General features: G+C 44.5%; 1 protein-coding gene and 1 long non-coding RNA gene across 3 annotated transcripts in view; one reads left to right on the top strand and one right to left on the bottom strand.

The window, feature by feature from the left end:
- The window catches only part of COLEC12 (collectin subfamily member 12), a 182,716-nt gene extending 172,832 nt beyond the window's left edge, over positions 1 to 9,884 (top strand). The window contains exons 9-10 of the mRNA XM_061399806.1: positions 6,733 to 6,878; positions 8,445 to 9,884. Of these exons, the coding sequence (XP_061255790.1) occupies positions 6,733 to 6,878; positions 8,445 to 8,464 (166 nt within the window). The 3' untranslated portion in view covers positions 8,465 to 9,884. The remainder of the gene's footprint in view (positions 1 to 6,732; positions 6,879 to 8,444) is intronic.
- Positions 1 to 23,240, bottom strand: part of LOC133237603 (uncharacterized) — a 38,705-nt gene that overhangs the window by 1,760 nt on the left and 13,705 nt on the right. For both annotated transcript variants that reach the window (XR_009733266.1, XR_009733265.1), the window contains exon 2: positions 4,147 to 4,197. This is a non-coding gene — a long non-coding RNA (uncharacterized LOC133237603). The remainder of the gene's footprint in view (positions 1 to 4,146; positions 4,198 to 23,240) is intronic.

Raw genomic sequence — 23,240 nt, 5'->3', positions numbered from 1 at the left:
AGTTGTCATCTACAATCAGAGCGGTGGAGGGACTTCCCTGGTGGTCCAGTGGCTACCACACTGTACTCCAAATGCAGGGGACCCGGGTTCAATCCCTGGTCAGGGAACTAGATCCCACATGCTTACAACTAAGAGTTCACATGTGCTGCAACTAAAAGATAAAAAAAAAAGATCTGGTACAAATAAGGAAACAAAAGATTCCACATACCTCAGTTAAAACCCAATTCAGTCAAATAAACAGATAAATAACTTTTTTAAATAAATAAAATTGGAGCAGTAGAAGTGGGGAGGGGAGGCCTCAGTTAAAACCTGATGCAAAGAAATAGATACATTTTAAAAAATAAATAAATCAGAGCTGTGGAAGTTGGGACAGGAGGCAGAGAATACTAAGGGAAAGATAAATGTGTCACTTTGACAGTCAAGAGTATGGATCATTTTTTTAAAGGGGTCAGAGGGGAGCTAAAAAAAAAATAACTTTAGTCTCCTCCACTTTTCTCACGGTCATAAAAAAAAAAAAAAAAGGTCTGGGTTAGACTCACTAAGAAATTCAATCTGAAGCCCTCCTCTAAGCACGAACTGGGTTGGCCCACGTGGAATGGATTGAGCAGGAAGAGTAGCACCCTTGCCAGCTCCCCCAGGGTGGAATTTTCTCCTGTCTCCCAGGCTCCAGCAGGAAGTACTGATTGGGATGACAGCCCAGCTTTGGTACCTGGGATAGGAAAGAATCACATCACCAGACACCTTCGGGGAGCTCTGTTCCCAGAAGCAACTGCACAGCACCCCAGCCAGAGCCCAGACTCTGCTTCTTGTTTTCCACCCAAAGGAACACACAGACATGTAAAAATCCCTGGGATCAGATTTTAAAAGCAAGAATAAATTAGGCAGACATATTATGAGGCCTCAATAGCCAAAGGCTAATTGAACTTGCCATATAATAATAAACACACCACAAACAAGAAAAAGAGCTAGTGCAACAAGGGAAGGGAGTGTCTGCCCTGGAGTTCACCAGGTCTGGGTTCCAGGCCTTCAACCAGCACTCAGCAGCTACGTGACCCTGTGTTAGTTACCCAACCATGTGAACCTCCATGCCCTCATCTAGAAGTGAAGATTACAGAAGCACCGACATCCGTATTGTAAACATTATATGAGATGATACATATCAAGCACCAATGACAGTGAGCCCACGGGAAGTGCTCAAGAAATGCTATCTGCTAGTATTTGTACTATTACTCCTATTACTTGTCTAAGGCAGAACACCAAAGAATTGATGCCTTGGAACTGTGGTGCTGGAGAAAACTCCTGAAAGTCCCTTGGACAGCAAGGCAATCAAACCAGTCAATCCTAAAGGAAATAAGCCCTGAATTCTCGTTGGAAGGACTGATGCTGAAGCTCCAGTATTTTGGTCATCTAATGCAAACAGTCGACTCACTGGAAAAGTCCCTGATACTGGGAAAGATTGAGGGCAGAAGAAGAGGGCGTCAGAGGATGAGATGGCTGGGTGTCATCACCAGTGCAATGGACATGAATTTGGGCAAACTTCGGGAGATAGTGAAGGACAGGGAGGCCTGGCGTGCCGCAGACCATGGGGTCACAAAGAGTCGGACACAACTGGGACTGAACAACAACAACTCCTGTTGTCATTGCCATCATCATTTTCATGTTGTTCAGTTGCTAAGTTGTGACCCTAGAGACTGTAGCTCGCCAGGCTTCTCTGTCCATGGGATTTCCCAGGTATCTCCCAACACAAGGTACCCAACACAGGTACCTCCCCATGGACTCAGACTCACCTGCACCCTCCTCCTCTTTGCTTCTGTGGCCTCCATACCCAGTCCATCGCTTCCCTTTCCCCTGCCATACACAGTGGTTTGGACCTGGCCCCTCCCCATGCCTCACCCGGGTTACAGAAGAAATCAGTCTCCCTACTTTGCTCTTCCCTTTTCTCCCCTTCTGAAATTGTTTCAGGCTGTTGGGGGTACTATTAAGGAGGAAATAGAAAAGGGATGAAAGGCTCTCTCCTCTGTCTCTTGCCCCTACTTGAATTTTTATACTGAGCTGGTTGAGGAAGATGGTGCTGGAGTACTCAGACAAAAAGCAACAGTGACATGGATTGGAGGCTGAAAGTTTAAGGTGCACGTGGACTTGAACAAAGGTTTATTTCCAGCAAACATACAATCTGACTCGCTGACTATGAATACTGGGGCAAGAGAAGCAATCGGTGATGTCTCCGGATGGTGCCTAGGAACACGTTTCCCAGTGCTTTGGGTCCACCCACCAATGCACTTCCAAGAGAAAGACTGGAGAGCTGACCCATATTGCCAAGATTTTATTTGCCAACTAAGGACATGGGTTTTAAAAATCACCTATTGGGACTTCCCCAGCGGTTCAGTGGTCAAGACTTCCAGTACAGGGGGCATGGATTTAATCCCTGGTTGGGGAGCTAAGCTCCCACATGCCACAGAGTGCAGCCAAAAAGACAAAAATCGCCTATCAACAAATCTCAGCACAAAACAACAAAAACAAAATCAAAAAAGACAGTTGGCCATCACCCATACATACACACAGAGTTGTCCTCATTTTTCTCTTTTCACAACAGACCTGTGAGAACTTCATTCTTGACCAGCTGGTACCAGTCCCCTGGCTGGACACTGTGATCCGCTGGCCCACAGTCTCATGATAACGTTCAGTGAATCATCCTGGAGTATCCACCATGACCCAGCCCCTGTGCCAGCCTGGAAAATCTTTTCTAGAGTTTGGGCACAGTATGAGTGAGAGATACTGTTCCACTCATGTAAAAATATTCTGATTTGCAGGACCCTGTCACAATCAAGAAGACAGACACCTTGACCCTAAATGTGCATATGGTGAAGAGAAGGGCTTCAAATGAACTTTCAGTGCTCTCTTCTCAGTAATTAATAGAAACAAGTAGACAGAAAAACCAAGAGGAATGTAGCAGACACTATCAACTAACTTCCCTGGTGGCTCAGTTGGTACAGAATTGCCTGCGATACCAGAGACTACCTATAATCAGGGGACCTGGGTTTGATCCTTGGGTCGGGAAGATCCCCTGGTGAAGGAAATGGCAACCCACTCCATTTCTTGCCTGAGAAATCCTGTGGACCAAAGGAGCCTGTCAGGCTACAGTCTATGGAGTTGCAAGAGTCGGACACGACTTAGGGACTAAACCAACCAACCAATCAACTAACTTGACTTCATTGATATTTATGGAACCTTTCACCCAACAACCACAAATACACATTCTTTTCAGGTACATATGGTACATTCACCAAGATCGTCAGACAAGTGCTGGGTCATCAAACAAGTCTCCAAAAATTAAAAAGCACTGGAAGGGAAACTTTGGCTTCATCTTATGCCATAATCACTCACTCTTCATGCTTCATGCGACTCTGGCTTTGGCCACTAGAAAGAACCTCTATAGTGGGAGAAAATTCAATAGCAAAGAAATGCTTCTCTCTCCTAAGATTTTCTTGTTTTGAGGCCAGGCTCTTACCAGAAGAATTTCCTCAGCCATGAAGCCTCCGTCAATCTTGCGGTTGATGAGAAAGTACTAAGTTGTGTGGTTGGGAGGGGCTGATTGCCAAGCTTGAAAGTTTGTGCTCTACCTCCATGAGGATAAACCCGGAACAGGGAGGGTGGGGGTGGGGAGAGGGTGCTTCACAGCCACCAGCTGAGATGCTTCATGATTCCAGCTCCTGGAAGAGTGAGTCTAGGTGCTTCCATGGGCCCCGGTGTACTCAGAATACACTGTCCCAGTACATAACGCATGTTGCTATCCAACCACTTCTGCAACTTATGTGTTAAAATATGGGATTCAAGAATTCGGCACCCAGGCTTCAGCCATTTCTCTTTCCAGAATCTATCTGTGGAGTGAGGTTTAGGCACTATTTAAGCTGAAATTCTTCTCCAGAACATATACATTCTGTTTCTCTGACATGCTCTGTGCTGTTATAAGCATGCAGACTGGAGGGATTGACCACAAATCACTCTGTGTGATTTTAGCTTTTCCAAAGAGATGCTGGGAGACCATGTACAAGACAAACTACCCCTGCAGCCTGGCTTCAAGCTACTCCATCTCCCACCCCTGCTGGTCTCACCTGGGTCACTCCTCCACTCACAGCCACGTCCTACCTTTAGTCCTGAAGGATTACTTCAAACACCACACTGAAGAATTTCCATGACCTGGAAAAAACAAATGGAGAACGGTGATTAAAATGATCTTCCATTATCAATTTGTTCTCTTTCGTCTCATCTATCCATCTCTTTTTTTTTGGCCATGCCACGCCAGTTGTAGGATCTTAGTTCCCCAACCAGGGATCAAACCCATGCTCATAGCAATGAAAACAGAGCCTTAACCACTGAATTGCCAGAGAACTCCCTGCAAGCCCCTTTTACCTACTGAAAAGGGCAAGGAAATGCAAGGGGAAAATACTAAACAGATCGTCTATCAGAATTCCTATTTATGCAATTTTCCAATTAACTGTGAGATAAAAAATATCAAATGTCCCATCATTAATGCGTCCAGAATCACAGTCTCAAATTTGGTAAGCAACGTTGGGAGGGAACCCCCTCATATAACCGCAGAAATGAAGCAAGTGTACATCAACACCACCAAACCGCCTGGGCACCGTGGCCATTGCTAGGAAGGTCTGTCAAGGCAAGAGAGAAACACACCCAAAAAAGCTTACATCAAAGTTTCCTTCCAACTTCTCCTTTTCTTGGCATCACAGTCTGAGATTTGTAACTGCTTTGTTTCTTGCCTAGGATGTAAGTTCTACAAGGACTGGCAGTCTGTTCTCTACAGCGCTCGTGTTGCCATCAGCTAGCTTTAGCCTTTGCGTGCAGTAGGCACTCTGTGGAATGAATAAGCAAATGACTGTTTCCACCTAAGTATCATCCCATTTATACTCTCATTGCTTGATGGTTTCCTCTAAAATATCTCTTCATCTCTGAGATCATTAAAAAAAGATATTTATTTAGTCATTTATTTGGCTGTGCCTGGTCTTAGTTGCGTCTTGTGGGATCTTTTGGTGTGGTACACACACACACTCGCTGGTTGTGGTGCACGGAGTCTCTAGCTGTGGCATGTGGGCTCAGTAGTTGTGGCACGCAGACTTAGTTGCTCTGCAGCATGTGGGATCTTTGATCCCTGACTAGGGATCGAACCCACATCCTCTGCATTGCAAGGCAGATTCTTAGCCACTGGATCACCAAAGAAGTCCCTCACTTTTCATTTTCTTAAAAAAAAAAAAAATCCCTAAATATACAGTTGGTGCAGGGGAGTCAATTCTACCTCATTTTCCCATCCTTTGACTGTAAATTTCGACTCCCCTTTTCCCACTGCCCTGATTTTTGCTGGTCTTGTCGTCAAAAGATGGAGGCAATTTGGTCTTTATCCCTGGGTGACCCTGGTAAGAACCTGGCTTCAGAATAGGAAAATCTTAGTAGTGAGACGTGTTTCTTTACTGTAGAACTTTCTTTGGCCTTCAGAGTCTGTACAGTGGAAGATTTCTCTCTAGTGGCCAAAGCCACTGCCACTCTGATAGAAACATGAAGCATGGACCAGAGTGAGTGATTACGGAGTCAGATGCTGCTGCTTGGGAAATGAGTCATCGTTTACGGGAAGCACCTCCTGCTGCAGATGTTCTTTTCGGACCCTCCGCACGAGGCAAACTTGTCCTCTCAGGAGGTGACCACAGGCTTCTGTTCAAGGACCTGGCTCTTAAAGAAAATGTAGCCTTTCAAGTTTTGACTCTTGGAAGCACATCTAATTGATCACTTAGAAAGAGAGGCAGGAACAGCGAACCCTGAAGAGGGGCTGCTGGGAGCAGCAGCAGACAAATTAACAAGCCCCAAGTTGAGCTCATCTTAAAGACAACTTGTTTTGAAGAATCTCTCTCCCAAAAAAGGCAGTGAAATGTATGAGTCATTTTCAGTAAGATTAAATTACTATTTCTTTCTGAAGCAATTAGCTATCTACAGCTTAGCCAGAAAACCATAACCAAGTGTTCATAGGGTCTTCTAAGTGTATATCAACGTTCTCTCCATTTTAAATATAGTAGTGTGTATATGACCTTCCCAAAGTCCCTAACTTCCCTTTCCCCCCAGTGGCCATAAAGTTCATTTTCTGAGTCTGTAGATACAAGAATATGTATGGCCAAGTCCCTTCACTGTTCACTTGAAACCACCACAATGTTATTAATCGGCTATACCCCAATACAAAATAAAAGGTTTAAAGTTTAAAAGGGGGGGAAGGGTGTCTCTCTGCCTGACTCTGACTTGTTAGAGACAAGATATCAGAATGTACAAAGATTCCCTCTGGGTTCTCATAAGTGTGTGGGTGTATCATCCTCAGAATGTATATATTCACACTCAAGCCCAGAAGTCAGCATTCCAGTACACATTAGAAAGCTGTCATTCATTGAGCTGTGTTGAAGACAGATTTACTTCCTCAGCAATGTGACGAGGCAGCTCCGTGAGCTGCCTCTACTGTGGCCAAGATAACAAGCCTGCAGGGAGAGGCTGCGTCACACGCTCCTCTGTGAAACAGCTGCTCCTTATTCAGAATCAGTGTGTGCAGCTTTTTAAACAGCGCGTTTTCATTCTGGGATGCATGACAGGCCTTGGTTTTGTTTTTTACATTTCTCTGCTGCTCTTGGGTCAAGCAAACGTCTGCGTGACTTTGCAAATAACACTTGATTTCTGTTTTCTTAAAAGAAATTGGAAAGCTGGACAGCCAGATAACTGGGGTCATGGCCACGGGCCTGGAGAAGATTGCGCTGGACTGATTAATTTTGGGCAGTGGAACGATTTCCCATGTGAAGACATGAATCACTTCATCTGCGAGAAAGACAGGGAGAGAGGTAAGCAGTGGAAGGGATTTAAGAGAGCACAGCAGAGCTTATATCTTATTAAAGGGCAAGAGGTGAGGAGTATAAGGGCTCTGAAAGTAGGTTCTGCAACTGGATTCCAGTCCTGATTCTGCCACTTAGTATCTTGGCAAGCTATTAACCTCAGGGAAATAATAATAGTAATCCTCTTAATGGGGTTTTTGTGAGGACTTAGTAAGTTAATACATGTGCCTAATGTAGAGGAAGTACTCAGTAAATTTTAGACTAATGGGTGGGCCTAGGTCATTACCTTATAATATTGTCAGTCAGTGTTCTTTATCATATGGCACCAATGTCATATATCTTTTTATATAACAAACTATCAGAGAAATTGGGAAAACAATACCACTTGCAATTGCATCAAAAAGATAAAATACCTAGGAATAAATTTAACCAAGGAGGTGAAAGACCTATACACTGGAAACTATAAGACATTGATGAAAGGTATTGAAGAAGGCCCAAATAAATGGAAACATATTCTGTGCTCACAGATTGGAAGAGTATTGTTAAAATGTCCATTCTACCCAAAGAAATCTACAAATTCAGTGGAATCTTTATAAGAACTCCAGTGTCATTTTCCACAGAAATAGAGAAAACAATCCTAAAATTTGTATGGAACCACAAAAGACCCTAAATAGCCAAAGTAATCTTGAGAAAGAAGAACAAAGCTGGACACACTCCCTGATTTCAAAATATATTGCAGAGCTACAGTAATCAGAACAGTGTGGTAGTGACATAAAAATAACACATATCTCTATCAGTGAAAGAGAATAGAGAGCCCAGAAATAAACCCATGCACATATGGTCAGTTAATCTATGACAAAGGAGCCAAGAATATACAATAGGGAAAGGACAGTCTCCTTGATAAATGCTGCTGTGAAAACTGGACAGCCACATGCCAAAGAGTGAAACCAGACCACTCTCTTAACCTTACACAAAATAAGCTCAAAATGGATGAATGACTCAAATGTTAGATTTGAAACCATTAAATTTCCAGAAGAAAGCATAGGCAATAATCACCTTGACAGTTATCTTGGTAATGATTTTTTGGATCTGAAAACAAAGGAAAAACAAGTGTAACTACATCAAGGGGCTTCCCCGATGGCTCAGTGGGTAAAGAATCTGCCTGCAATGCAGGAGAAACAGGAGACACTGGTTTGATCCCTGGGTCAGGAAGATCCCCCGGAGAAGGAAATGGCAACCCACTCCAGTATTCTTGCCTGGAGAATCCCTTGGACAGAGGAGTCTGGTGGGCTACAGCCCATAGGGCTGCAAAGAGTCAGACACGACTGAGCACAACAGCACTACTACATTTGGGATTTGAGTTGAGACTAGGACACCCCAGAATAGGCTCCTTTGAAGTGAATTTTACCTTTTATTGAATCTGAATAAGAACTTCGAGGCATTTATTTGAAAAAATAATTACTGAATGATGTATTTGGAATGTTTTCTTTAAAAACACACACTCCTTTTTCTGAATTGTCCGTTAACATTGTTCTTTAAGAGGAACTAACACCCATTCTTTTTCCTCTCTTTTAGAATTAGCAATTACATTATAATGGACCGTGATATCATAATAGGAACAAACTGTCGACAGTTCTCGAAGGCAAAGATACTTCTTTCTGATTGCATCACCTTCTCATTAAATTGAAGGGGAAAGCACTGAAGACCAATTACTGAAAACATTGAAAGCCCATGTTCTCTACCATCTGCCTTGCTCAAGGACAAAGTTTGGAACAAAAGTGTTCCCCTAGTGTGATATATGGATTGTCAGTAAGCAAATGGACTGAATCACATAGATTCTTCTCAGCCAATAACCATACAGTTATGCAAATCATATCTTCCAGAGTATGGAATGCTCCAATCAGGAAAAAGATTATCATTGGTTGTTGAGCTTTAGGAAGAACTGAAAACATACACCGTGTAAACAGTACCTTACATTTCTATTGATAAAATCCCAAATGTAGGAAAAATATGCAGACATACAGATATATAGGCCAACTCTTAGTAACAATATGAAATATACTTAAAGAGCTTTTAAAACTTTGTATTTTTGTACAAAATATTTGCCTTTTTACAATTTTTTTCTTTTTATTTTTGTCATTTTACTGATATAGTACATGAAGCCAAAGAAAACAATAATGGTACTAATAAAAACTCATAGGGTTTCTTGTCAGATTTAATTCTACACAGTGGCAAAGAAATTTTTTCAGTTGTGGTTTAAAAAAAAAATTAAATATATGTGTGTATGTATATTTTAATGTATCATTTCCTCAGAGAAGTCAATCACTTGAAATGTCTAGAAATGGCCCTGCAGATTTTGCCAGTGGAGGTCAAGCCTGAACATGTACGTGGCTCAGTCAAGTGGGCTATGCCTCCAGCCCATCACCAGCCAACACCCTTGCTGCGTGTCTGCCAGGCTCAGAGGAATGGTCAACTCAGGATGTGCTTTTGCTTCATTTTGGCGGAGTCGGGGGTGGTGGAGAGGCATCTGTTGGGAAGGGTGGACAGAGCACCTGTATCTGGCTATTTATAGAAGGTCCTGTTTTGTGGCTGAGACATGAATACACTTGGTTTTAGGCCCATACCAGGGCAGATATTAAATGTCAGGAAGGTATGACATCACATCGGCCAGAGGCAGAGATGCTAAGATGGGGACAGCTCTATGCTACCTGGAAATCTTATGTTTTCTGAAGTCAGATTCCAAAAACACAGAATTCCAATGCACATGCATGATGAAATGCAAGAACACAACCTTGGCCACTGTGTTGAACCTTTTGTCGGAGCCCATCTGCCTTCTACTCTTTAACTTGCCGTGGAGAAGTCTAACATGCAATGTGCTGAAATCAGGCTTAAATGTAACTGATGCTCAAAGGTAAGATTTCCACCCACCAGATTCCCTTCCCAGGACCTCCCCAGCCATGCTGCTACCTACCCCACATACAATGGTAAAAGAATAAAGACAGAGTTTGACTTTCACGCCTGCAGCCGTGTGGACTGTGTTGTCTCGCCCTGGTCACTGTTTATGCTGTCTCTGCAGCCCAGGAGTGGCCATCTCCTCAGCACCTGGATGCCCTACTATCCTGTCCGTGGGGTCTGGTCAGACTGGCAGGACCTGCCATCATCTGGGCCCTGGACCCTGGTACCTCTTCAGGCTCAAGACCTTTTACAGACTAAACTCTGTCTTCTTTTTCATCCTCTTCTGGTTTCTTAGGTGTCAGTTAAGATAATGTTCAGATGCAACTTGAACTTAAACATCTGATGCCATCATCAGAAGAGAATGTTGCTAATTCCCACAGGTGAAGGCGTTCCTCTCCTGGCCCTTATACCTTACCCAGGGTTTATCATTCTCTCAGGTTTCAATCAGATGCTCTCATGTCATCCTCCCAACAGCCCTAAGAAGTGGGGCTTCCTACTTACTCTCCCCATTTTATAGAGGGAGGCACTCAGGGAGGTGACATCATTTCCTGGGTCATATCATCACCAAGGAGTGAGGCAGGATTCAGACTTGAGCTTTGAAAATGTTCTAGGGGGCTTCCTTGGTGGTCCAGTGGTTAAGACTCTGCACTTTCAGTGCAGAGGGGGAAGGGTTCAATCCCTGGTCAGGGAACTAAGATCCCACATGCCACCCATGGTGTTACATAGATAAGTAACATTTTTTTAAATGTTCAAAATTTTTAAAAGTGTTCCTTCTTTCAGAAGCAAGGTCCTTCTTAATAACAGAGTAAAATCAGATGAAAATCACACATTACCAGATGCCTCATGTACGGCTCTAGATACTTAGCTATTTATATACCAAGTTTCTATTCACCTACTCACCACTGATGCTCTTCTGGGAGGAGAGTTTTGGTAAAATGTCGTGAAGTTTTCAGGTTATGAGTTGCTATAAGAAGATGGTGGAGAAGGCAATGGCACCCCACTCCAGTACTCTTGCCTGGAAAATCCCATGGACGGAGGAGCCTAGTAGGCTGCAGTCCAGGGGGTCGCTAAGAGTCGGAGACGACTGAGCGACTTCAATTTCACTTTTCACTTTCATGCATTGGAGAAGGAAATGGCAACCCACTCCAGTGTCCTTGCCTGAGGAGTCCCAGGGACGGGGGAGCCTGGTGGGCTGCCGTCTATGGGGTCGCACAGAGTCGGACACGACTGAAGTGACTTAGCAGCAGCAGCATGAGGAGATGGAAACTTTTTATTTTTGTCCCCATCCCTCAGCATGTGGGCTCTTACTTCCCCAACTACAGATCGAACCCCTGCCCCTTGCAATGGCAGCTCAGTCTTAACCACTGGAACTCCAAAGAAGTCCCTGTTTTTCTTTTTAAATGGCTCTTGAAGAATGCACAACCAGAAAGAACAAAACCCTTTCTTTTCCTCTTCCACAATCAGTGTTCACCTTTATCAACTCTTCCCATATCCATCCTAGTTTAGCACTTAAGAGTTTAAAGCAGACAACAAATACTACAACCTGCTCTCTTTTTAAAAAAAACAGATGCTGAAGGAAGTAGAAAGCTATGTCAGTCATACATCCCGCCATAAATCAGGTAACAATACTAAAGCAAGTGTATTTTGCCTCAAAACCAATTGATCGCTTCTTGAAAAAGTATGTTAACTCATTCATGGCTCAATAATAAGTCTAATAATATAACAAAAATTAAATATATTTAGCACATTCACATACATTATCTCTTCTAATCTGGGTGCAAAACCTTTCTCTCTACTTTAGGAATGAGGACACTGAGGCAAATTTGAAGACTTGCTCATTGCCCACATCCCAGTCATGCAAATCTAATCAGGCTCATCGTTCTTATGTGCCCTAAATCTAAGTCCATCCTAACCCTTATCCCCAGCTTAAAATCTTCTGAGTTGCCTGCAGGACATACATGAGGGGCCCTCAGGACCAGGTCCTCAGCTGTCCCTCCAGCCTCCTCTCTGCTGTACCCTCATGCTCCCTTGCCTTGAGCTGGAACAGCCTTACAAGCCACCTGCAAAGTTCCTCTGTGCTCCTTACTTACGTTTTACTGCACTCCTTCTTAGAAATCCAAACTCTTACCTGGATTTCCATTCTCTACTTCTTTAAGATTCAGCTCAAGCATCACTTCTAGCCTGAATCCTTTCCCAGCAAATGCATCCTGAAGCTGAGACTTCCCTTCATGTCAAGTACTACGCACAAGGGCTCCAGGTACTATAAAAGAAAAACCCTTTCATGGTGTTAGACCATCTACAGATCGGCTGAGAGGCCCAAACATCACTGAATTAAGAAGAGAAGGGTGAATGGAGCCAATCAGCCACAAAATCTTAAGAGAACTGAAGAACGGGAGAAGCCAATCAGGAGAAATGAAGGCATTCATGTTGATGATAGTCGGTTACTATACATCTACTATATTGGACAAATGTGTAATATATCTATTAGGAATGGAAGACTGAGTGAAGAGAATCAACTGGCAAAAGAGATTCATTCTACATACTAACATATGGCCCCGAGTCAGGGAAAAGCTTTCGAAACCTTTTCTGAGTAACAGTGTAAGGAAGTATCTCTTTTCTCTTATGCTCAACAGTTTTAGAAGTATAGATTAACTTTGGCCATCTCTTTAAGAGGGAATTTTTCTATACAATAACTTCATTTTCCTGGAAAACATCCTTTAGTGGCACAGCATCACATTTATTTTATAAATCACAAAGCAGATGTTGTAGAGATTTTGCTCCACCCGTTCATCCTTCTTCTTCTCTTTCTGGATACCCTTGTCAAATAAATAATACATAGCATGCCCAGGTTACACAGGTAGCCAAGAGTCCAAAGAAAAGCAGGCTTAAGATTTAAGCCTTAAACCAACTTAAATTCTCCAGATGCAGAGCTCCTGGTTTTCACATTTTTCAATGAATGACTTTATGAATGAACTATCTCAGTTCAGCCCTGCCTGCCACAGCCAGGGTGATGGCCCAGGCTCCAGCCTTCCTCCAAGGACTTACGAGACCTGAGTTTGTAAAACAGGAATCACCCGTGCAACTTGGGCAGGAGTTAGCTGCCAGTGAGGAAGCTCCCGCCAACAGCTCATCCAGAAGGTCATTAAACAGGCTTAACCAAAGGGGCTTGCTTTAGTCCTCTTGGCCAGGGATGGAGAATTGTCCTTTGGCCAGTCTTCCAAGCACTGGTGCCAGAGTTTGCTGTATTCTTTAATCATCGCTTATTGCCATGACCCACTAAATCATGCCTGCAAGCTGCAAGGAATTATAAGATTGTTAAAACCAGTTCCTGTGCCTGAGAGCAGAGGAGCTAGGCCAGCCCTGACACAAACCAGCACAACTGCAGAGTAGCTGTAATAACACCTCATGACTCCTAGGAACTTGGCATGTACTGTCTCCAACCACTGTGCAAGGAAACTAACTGAAAATCAGACAGGCTAAATAGTTTCCTAAGAACTGGGATTTGAACCCACAACCACCTAGCTCCCATAGTAACCTTCCTGAGAGTCTGGGCTTTCTATGTTGTATTCTGTTCTTTGCCACAAGAAATCATTCAAATCACCAAGTCTCTCTCACAGAAGCAGGGAGATAATGGATGAATCCTGATTTGAGCTCTTTACATGAAAGTTCTACACCAGGGACTTCCCTGGTGGTCCAGTGGCTAAGACTCCACACTCCCAATGCAGGGGGCCTGGGTTCAATCCCTTGTCGGGGAACTAGATCCCACAGGCTGCAATTAAGAGTTCACATGATGCAACTAAAGTCCCATGTACCTCAGTTAAGACCTGGCACAGCCAAATAGACAAAAGTACTAGATCAATCGCTTTGTTATCTGAGCAAAGAAGCAAAAGTCCACTTGGCACCCATACCATGGATGTCCAAAGAGGTCCAGATTGGAGAAACCACCCTAGATGCTAGAGTAACTAGACCTCTCACAGAGTTCTCTGATATACATTAGTGTCAAATGAAGAGAGGCTCTGGAGCCAAAGAGACCCAGGTTTGACTCCTGCTGTCTACCTCCTTGTTATAAGACATACTCACACAAGTGGCCAACAGCTCTCTCCCCTTGTCTCTTTCTTTCCCACCAGGCCCTCTGTTCATGGACAGAACCAGCATCGGACTTGGGAGGAAAAGGCACACACAGAAGCCTGATGCTGTGGGAAATCCTGCTCACACAGACAGAAAGCAAGCAAGAGTCTCCAGTGGACTTGCTAACGTGTTCTTATAAATCTATAATCCTGCCACCACTCCCCCCAATATATCCACCATGATGTTCATAGATAGTAAAATGAATGGTTTTTCTCGTGCTTACTCAGCATATACAGCGGTCATGTGGGCTGCAGACACACACTGCCCTGCTTTTGATGGGAATAATAATTTGTTTCTAAGTAACTATTTGCTATGCCTCCATTGGGGCTTCCCTGGTAGCTCAGCTGGTAAAGAATCCACCTGCAATGCAGGAGACCCCAGTTGGATTCCTGGGTCAGGAAGATCCCCTGGTGAAGGGATAGGCTACCCACTCCCATATTCTTGGGCTTCCCTGGTGGCTCAGCTGGTAAAGAATCTGCCTGCAATGTGGGAGATCTGCATTTGATCCCTGGGTTGGGAAGATCCCCTGGAGGAGGGCCTGGCAACCCACTCCAGTATTCTTGCCTGGAGAATTCCCACGGAGAGAGGAGCCTGGAGGGCTACAATCCATGGGGTTACAAAGAGTCGGACACAACTGAGCGATTAAGCACATGCCTCCATTCAGACAATACTATTTGAAAACAAGCTGTTTTTACTTGAAAGGTATAGTTTGGGGTCCATTTCATAAAATAGTCAGGATTTCAGGCCCACAAGATGCCACCGAATCAACAGTCTGCAAAGAGATAATCAGAATGTCACATATTTCAACCCCACACCTACCACCTTGGTACACTTGGTGAACTATACCAAGGGGCTTGGATCAACAGGCATGAGGATTAATGACCAGTACCTTCAAACAAACCTTGGCATTCCTCAGATGAAAAAAGGGACTAAAAAAGTTACATGATGGCTAGATAGATGGAAAGAAATAAGGGAAAAGGGAGGGAGGAACATAGATGCATAGATAGATACATTGATGCATAGAATGGAAGAGAAAAAGGAAGATGGAAGATCAGCTAAGAGAAAGCTGTTACCATTTTTTCTTTCTTTTTAATCCCAGAGACCATTTGAAAGAGTTCTTTCAGGGGAAAAAGCACTGCCTTAAAGTCCACTGAAGTCCTCCACCCTCCCCCGCCCGCCCCCGATGACACCTTAGGAGCAGCCAGCTCCATGCCACACACGCTTCTGAGGGGATGAGCAAATCATCTGCCCAGGATCGCCTGTGCTCACTTTTCCACTCTGCGGCTCCAGCATTTGGAAATCCCAGAGCCCAGAATCGCCTTTTCCTGTTTTCGTTTTCCATCGCCTGCACTGTGTGCTTCCAGTCTGCAGTGAGGACTGGCAGCTGGGCCCACTGGCCCTGGCATCGGGGGTTGCTGCTTCCCTCCTGCTCTGGGGACAGTTTTCCTCCCTGTGATTTAGCTCAATGACACACACCCTGAAATGACCACACCTCATGAGACCAGGACCCAGCAAGTTACCCAACACCAGGTGGGGATGAACCTCCCCAGGAGCAGATCTGCCGGGGCAGGCAGTTCCTGCAACCAGAGACCCTCACGGGAAGGCGCTGGGCACCTCTGAATGGCAGGCAAGGCTGATCTTCTCTCTGAACATTTGTGTGAACTCCAGATTCCCGTCCTTTCTGGTCTAGCCTGGTCTAGGCTTCCCAGACAAGGCATGGTGCTAGTGATAAAGAACCCGCCTGCCAATGCAGGAGACATAGGAGACATGGGTTCGATCCCTGGGTCAGAAAGATCCCCCTGGAGGAGGAAATGACAACCCACTCCAGTATTCTTGCCTGGAGAATCCCATGGACAGAGGAGCCTGGCGGGGTACAATCCATAGGGTCACCAAGAGTTGGACGTGACTGAAGCCACTTGGTACACAGTGGTCTAGCCCCACTGCTATTTTTGAGAAATAATCTTCTACTTAGTGTTACAGATTATATAAGAAAATATCACCTCCCTTAAGAAAATAAGCCAATTCCCAAGCACTTGAAGGATAATGTCCCAGACCACACAGCCTGACGTGTCCCTAAGGGTCACATTCTCCTGGGGTCTCCCAGGTCCCTGCTGTCATCACAGCAGGAGGGGGACACTGCTCTGTCAACACCCACACCCAAGCACCCACCTCCCTTTTAGTCTCTAGGTTAGAAGCTCTGAAGAAAGCTTATAGTCAAGGCTAGAGCACAACAAAAGATAATCAGTCACAGAGAGCATCCAGATGCTAGACAAGCAGAGCCTGCCAGCCAGGGAAGTCTCACCTGGACTGCTTTCCTCGCTCCAGGGTCCCACCTGACATCACCTTGAAAGCCCTCTGTCGAGAACCTTTTGGGCATCCAGCCCCCGAAGTGCCCCTCTCTTGTGTATACGTCTGTGGGTCCACGCTGGGGACACCTGTCTCCGGTTATTCACATGACACAGATCTCAGCCTTCAGACAAGATCCAGTCTCTCCCTTCAGGGTTGGCACCAGAATAACCAAATCTCAAGAATAAAAACCCAAAGCCACTACTGTAAGAGACAGAGGAAGGGACAGGGAGGGAGACAAGCCTTGGTAGAAAGGCTGGAAGGTGAGACTTTACCCAAAGGAATGTGATCTCCAAAGGCCACGTGCTACATGTTAACCCACAGATGTTCCATGAGAGTCCTCAGCACTTCTCAAATGTGAATTAAATTGAGCACCTTTACTGCACAGGCAGTTATTCATTCATTCATTCACCAAAGATTCACATGGTCAATCTCTATGGCTTCTTTACTATGTTCTAGATCTTGTACTAGGTATCTTTTTTTTTTTTTTAATATTCACGGGATTCTCTCTATATTTTTCTGTAACTCACTTTAAATATAACTTTATTTATTTATTTATTTGGGGGACTCTTAGTTATGGGAAGGAACCTGGGGATAAGGGGATAAAGCGCATATTTTTATCAGGTTAGTGCCAAAAGCAAATTTTATGCTAGTTTAATCATGTGGACAAAAGGCCAGGACAATGAAGAGGTCTTCGACAACAAAAACAGGGCGTGAAAAGCTGCCAGGTGAGTGAGGCAGTAACTGTGGATGCTTTCACAACACCTGGAGAAAGTGCTAAACCCTAGCTGTGACTTTAAGGTCATTTATTGCTTACTTGTTTACTGTCCTTCTGAGTATTACGGTCTCTTCAAACATGCCACCAAAATTCTAGCAAACGAGAATGGGAGAGAGATATAAGAGTTGAGAATCAGTGAGCTAGGTTGTCAAAATGTCAAAACTAAGAGAAATAAGCTGGGAGTAGAGTGAAAGACGAATAAGATTTCTGACACTAGCTGCAAAGCCTCTGCTTTGGGCATTGGACTTCCCAGGATGGCACTAGTGGTAAATAACCTGCCTGCCAATGCAGAAAACCTAAGAGACGTGGGTTTGATCCCTGGGTCAGGAAGACCCTCCAGAGGAGGGCATGGCAAACCACTCCAGTATTCTAGCTTGGAGAATCCCACTGACAGAAGAGCCTGGTGGGCTATAATCTACAGGGTCGCAAAGAGTCAGACACAACTGAAGCCACGTAGTACGCACGCACTAGGCAAAAACATCTCCAAGTCCTTCCAGGCCTAAGATTATGTCTTAAGAAGACAGCCCATTTGCTGGAAAATTTATGTCCCACCACCAGATCCCAGGAGAGAGAAAGGAAGGGGTGAAGGGAAAGTAATTTTTCATGGAGCTGAGCCTGAGACCACTGTCAATGTTTAATTATATCACGCTTGCTGTTTATTTGGGTCATTTTTTAGGATAAGGTACACGGGATCATATAAAAACTAAATTTATTTGGTCCCTTTCAAAAACACTCAACTGGCTTACATGTGGAGCAATAAAGTGCGAAAGTGACATAGCATCCAAATTGCAGCCATGTGTGACTTGGCTTTTTTATTTGGGGGGAAAGAAAATGGTTAAGCCTGAAGGATTGTGTTTCTCTCTTGTCACTCTGACTCTGAGTGAATAATGAGTTCCTGCTGGTGACACACTGGCTTGGGGAGGCGAGCGCAGAGGGGGTTTGGTGCACTTCCAAAGCTGTGTGTGAGCCTTCACCACAAGACCCTGATTCTGGGGGAGGAACAGTGGGTGAACCACGCTGCACAGAGGCTGGCAGTGCCACGTGTTAATGTACAGACCTTCCCTGAGAGACCCCAGCACTCTCAAATGTGAATTAACTTGAGTTCCTTTACTGCAGAGCTCAGGAACAGTTATTCATTCAGACAATCATCAAAGATTCATATGGTCAACCTCTGTGGCCAACTTACATTCTAGATCCTGTACCAGGTGCTGGGAATCTTTTTTCTTTTGAAACACTCCAGATCCTCTATATATTTTCCTATAAGTCATTTGTAAATATAATTTTACTTACTTATTTTTGGCTGTGCTCGGTCTTTGTCACTGTCACTTTTCTCTAGCATGGTGAGCAGGGGGCTACTCTGTAGTTGCAGGGTGCGGGCTTCTCACTGTTGCAGAGCACAGGCTCTAGGGCTCACAGGCTTCAGGAGATGCAGCACATGGGCTCAGAAGTTGTGGGTCCCAGTCTCTGGAGCACAGGTTCAATGGTTGTGGCACACACACTTAGTTGGGATCTTCCTGGACTGAAGATTGAACCTGCGTCTCCTGAATTGGCAGGCAGTTTCTTTACCACCGAGCGACCAGGGAAGCCCTGGGAATCTTTCTTGAGTTTCCTGGAAGGCAGATCCCAAGATAAAGGCCTCATCTACCTCCCCCATTACCCATTCTAGATGTCACTCACCCTTGGCCACTGGAGGCTACCAGCCTGATGGACTGACCAGAACCTCAGCCCTGAGTCCTTAGCTGCTTTGGCCTCATCAAGCCATAGCTGTTGAAGCTGCCCACTTACTGTTATCCCTGGCAAGAAAGGACCAAGAGACGCCCATGCAAGCCCTCTGGGTTCCAGTCAACTCCTCCACACTTCCACTGTGTAAGAGCAACCCTACTCCTCGTGGTAATCAGGGTCAATTTTGTCCACCAAGGGAATAATTCTTTTCTTTGCCAGTTCTTCCACTGACATGAGGAGCCTCCAATGACCTCATAAAGTCAAGATGAATTGCTGCCTGGTGTTCCCCTTGTGGAAACCAGAACCTTTAAAGTGGTGGAGTCTACAGTTGTAAGCTTGATAAGCAGTGATCCTGAGAGGATCCATACCAATTTCTACTTTTTGGTTCTCGTCCCTGTGAATTCCAGTTTTCGGAAACGTAGCGCTACAGCCACTGACTTAGTGCATATAACTTCACCCTGGAGGACAGCGCTGTAACCTTACAGGTTATTGGCCCAAGGCTAGAACCCTCGCTGAGCCTTCAGCAGTCCTTCCACCATCCCATTAGACTAGCTACTTCCGAGTGATCGGATATCTGGGGAGGCTAGTGGATCTCGTGGTCATGTGCCCATTGCCACAATGTTGTGCAAGCTGCCATTTTTAATAGATCAGGAATTCTGTAGGCGCTTGGTTGATAGTATTAATAGAGACATGTGGGTAAGGCAGGAATCAATTCTGGTAAGGACAGAGTGATGTCCTTGTGACGGGCACAATGAAGGACAGAAAAGGTATGGACCTGACAGAAGCAGAAGATATTAAGAAGAGGTGAAGAATACACAGAACTATAAAAAAGAGATCTTCACGACCCAGATAATCACGATGGTGTGATCACTCACCTAGAGCCAGACATTCTGGAATGTGAAGTCAAGTGGGCCTTAGGAAGCATCACTACGAACAAAGCTAGTGGAGGTGATGGAATTCCAGTTGAGCTATTTCAAATCCTGAAGATGATGCTGTGAAAGTGCTGCACTCAATATGCCAGCAAATTTGGAAGACTCAGCAGTGGCCACAGGACTGGGAAAGGTCAGTTTTCATTCCAATCCCAAAGAAAGGCAATGCCAAAAAATGCTAAAACTACCGCACAATTGCACTCATCTCACACGCTATTAAAGTAATGCTCAAAATTCTCCAAGCCAGGCCTCAACAGTATGTGAACCGTAAACTTCCAGATGCTCAAGCTGGATTAGAAAAGGCAGAGGAACCAGAGATCAAGTTGCCAACATCCATTGGATCATGGAGAAAGCAAGAGAGTTCCAGAAAAACATCTATTTCTGCTTTATTGACTATACCAAAGGCTTTGACTGCGTGGACCACAACAAACTCTGGAAAATTCTTCAAGAGATGGGAATACCAGACCACCTGACCTGCCTCTTGAGAAATCTGTATGCAGGTCAGAAGGCAACAGTTAGAACTGGACATGGAACAACAGACTGGTTCTAAACAGGAAAAGGAATACGTCAAGGCTGTACATTGTCACCCTGCTTATTTAACTTCTATGCAGAGTACATCATGAGAAACGCTGGGCTGGAAGAAGCACAAGCTGGAATCAAGATTTCCAGGAGAAATATCAATAACCTCAGATATGCAGATGACACCACCCTTATGGCAGAAAGTGAAGAAGAACTAAAGAGCCTCTTGATGAAAGTGAAAAAGGAGAGTGAAAAAAGCTGGCTTAAAACTCAACATTCAAAAAACTAAGATCATGGTATCTGGTCCCACCACTTCATAGGAAATATATGGGGAAACAGTGGAAACAGTGGCTGACTTTATTTTGGGGGGCTCCAAAATTGCTGCAGATGGTGACTGCAGCCAAGAAATTAAAAGATGCTTGCTCCTTGGAAGAAAAGTTATGACCAACCTAAACAGCATATTAAAAAGCAGAGACATTACTTTGCCAACAAAGGCCCATTTAGTCAAAGCTATGGTTTTTCCAGTAGTCATGCACGGATGTGAGAGTTGGACTATAAAGAAAGCTGAGCGCCAAAGAATTGATGCTTTTGAACTGTAGTGTTAGAGAAGACTCTTGAGAATCCCTTGGACTGCAAGGAGATCAAACCAGTCCATCCTAAAGGAAATTAGTCTGAATATTCACTGGAAGGACTGATGTTGAAGCTGAAACTCCAAACTCCAAACTTTGGCCACCTGATGTGAAGAACTGACTCAGTGAAAAAGACCCTGATGCTGAGAAAGATTGAAGGCAGGAGGAGGAGAAGGGATGACAGAGGATGAGACGGTTGGATGGCATCACCGACTCAATGGAGATAAGTTTGAGTAAACTCCGGGAGTTGGCAATAAACAGGGAGGCCTGGCATGCTGCAGTCCATGGGTCACAAAGAGTCGGACACGAATGAGCGACTGAACTGAACTGAAGGACAGATTGAAATTGAAATCATTTGACCACTAAGTGGATGGTCTGGTCTCCCCAAGGTTCACTGTATATCTACATCCACAAGATGAGACATCTTATCTACCTTGTGGCTGAAAGCTACCTCTCAAGTGGGGGTTCTCTAGTGGACATTAGTGTGAGATACAAAGATACACACTGTGCCCACAACCATAAGTTCAGCCTCATGCCTCTTCCCCAGATTTCGTTACCAAGCCCTCTGGGTTCCAGTCAACTCCTCCAGGCTTTCACTATGTTGGATCAACCCTACTCCTCCCAATTTGGTTCCCTCTGGGGCCTGACCAAGCAGATGAGCCATTCACTCTTGTCCAAGAATTCGTATCAACCTGTATCTCAGGCTGCTTTTCCTTCTTTATAAAAAGAGCCTTTATAAGGCCCCTCTGAGTAGAGCTACAACATGGCCCCACTCCAGTCAGCACCAAGATCGTGTGATCTTTCTCTCCACTGTGCTGGTAATGGATAGTAGGTAGCTGGTTAACTTTCCCACTGTGGTAGGTTCAGGGCAGAGATGTGAAATGAATGAGGCTCTTTAGCAGTAACGTCTGTGCTTTTCCTTGGTGCCCCATCCTGCCAAACCAGGGAGTTGTGCCGGGCTAGAGAATACATAGATTATCCCATAAAGTCTTCACCCAGTGGGTGGTCAGTACTACTCTAGTGACCGCTAGAACATGACACCCTTTATAGAAAAATATCTGTGTGCCAACTCCTACTCTGTCCAGTTTTAGAGGGCACACTTGATGCTGTGGCTGTTATTACTGGTTTGAATGCCACTGCTATAGAAAAATGAAAAAAACCACAACTTGGTTTGGGCCAATCCTGGTTCACAAATTGTGTTCCAGCAGCCGAGGGATTGGCATTTCTAGGAGAATCAAAAAATTAAGAATCTGCAAGAGGTCTGCCTTGTGTTGATTTTTCCAGGGACTTAGAAGTTAACTGGATGTTTCAAAGTATTGAGTGACTAATTTTCTGTCCTTTTTTCTCAGATCTCACACGGTAAGCATTTATTTCCTGAAAACCTGCCAAAAGAGTCATTTTTTTTTTCATAGTTCCAATAGTATTTTTAAAATGTAAAATGAAGTCCTGATAGCAAAAATGATCAATGTAGACCCTTGAATCTACCCACAGCAACTTAAGAAGTATTGCCTTCTTTTGGTTTCAGGTTTGGGGAGTTTAAAAGAGAGAGAGAAAGAAACAAATTTTCAAAAGTTTCTGAAGTGCGTATTTTTCACCGAGATTCAGGCTTGCTTATTGGATAAGAATGGTTGATTCAGGACAGTTGGCATCTGCAGGTAAAAATGTGCCTACGATTTGTTTTTAGTTGTGTTACTGCGCCTTCCAAGCCAAGGTTGCAGGTTGGCAGTGTCCTGAAGGAGGGAGAGAACTGGACAGCACCCATGCCTCCCATTAGGGAGGCCTCCAGACAGAGCCTGGAGCAGGACCGTGCTGGGACTGACCCAAGCCAGGCCTTCCTGTGCTGCCCAGAATCAGAGCAGCACCCTCAAAACCAATCTTCACTCGTGCCCACTGTGGATAGAACAGTCTCAGAGCATTTACAGGTTTGCTAAATGGGTGATTGTACTCTGTCAAACCCATAGTGTAGGTTGGACGTTGGTGATCAAATACTACAGGAACTACCCGCTGGCTTTGCCATTTAGTGGAGGCGTGGGCTTTTCATTCTAGAAAGTGCTGATTGACAGGAAGGCATATTGTCTCAAGAAACAGATGTACAGTTAACCTGGAATTTTACATCTTCCCCAAATACAATAAACCTTGTTTTCAATGAAACCGGTTAAGTGCCTTGTGTATTATGAAATTCCTTTGATGAATAAGTCAGATTATTTATGGACTGTTGGAAGACCAATCTTTCACTGTACAAACTGCCGATGGATCATTTGGGAAAGGAGCCAAAGGGTCAGGAAGAGCTCTTTATCACACTAATGCACAAAGACACACAGAGCGTGACCCAGATATAAAAAGGGAGCCAGCGCACTGCTAGTAG

Source organism: Bos javanicus, chromosome 24 (assembly GCF_032452875.1).
Source record: "Bos javanicus breed banteng chromosome 24, ARS-OSU_banteng_1.0, whole genome shotgun sequence".
Taxonomy (NCBI): domain Eukaryota; kingdom Metazoa; phylum Chordata; class Mammalia; order Artiodactyla; family Bovidae; genus Bos; species Bos javanicus.
The sequence above is the reverse complement of the archived record's forward strand: the minus strand, read 5'-3'. Positions and strand labels throughout refer to the sequence as shown.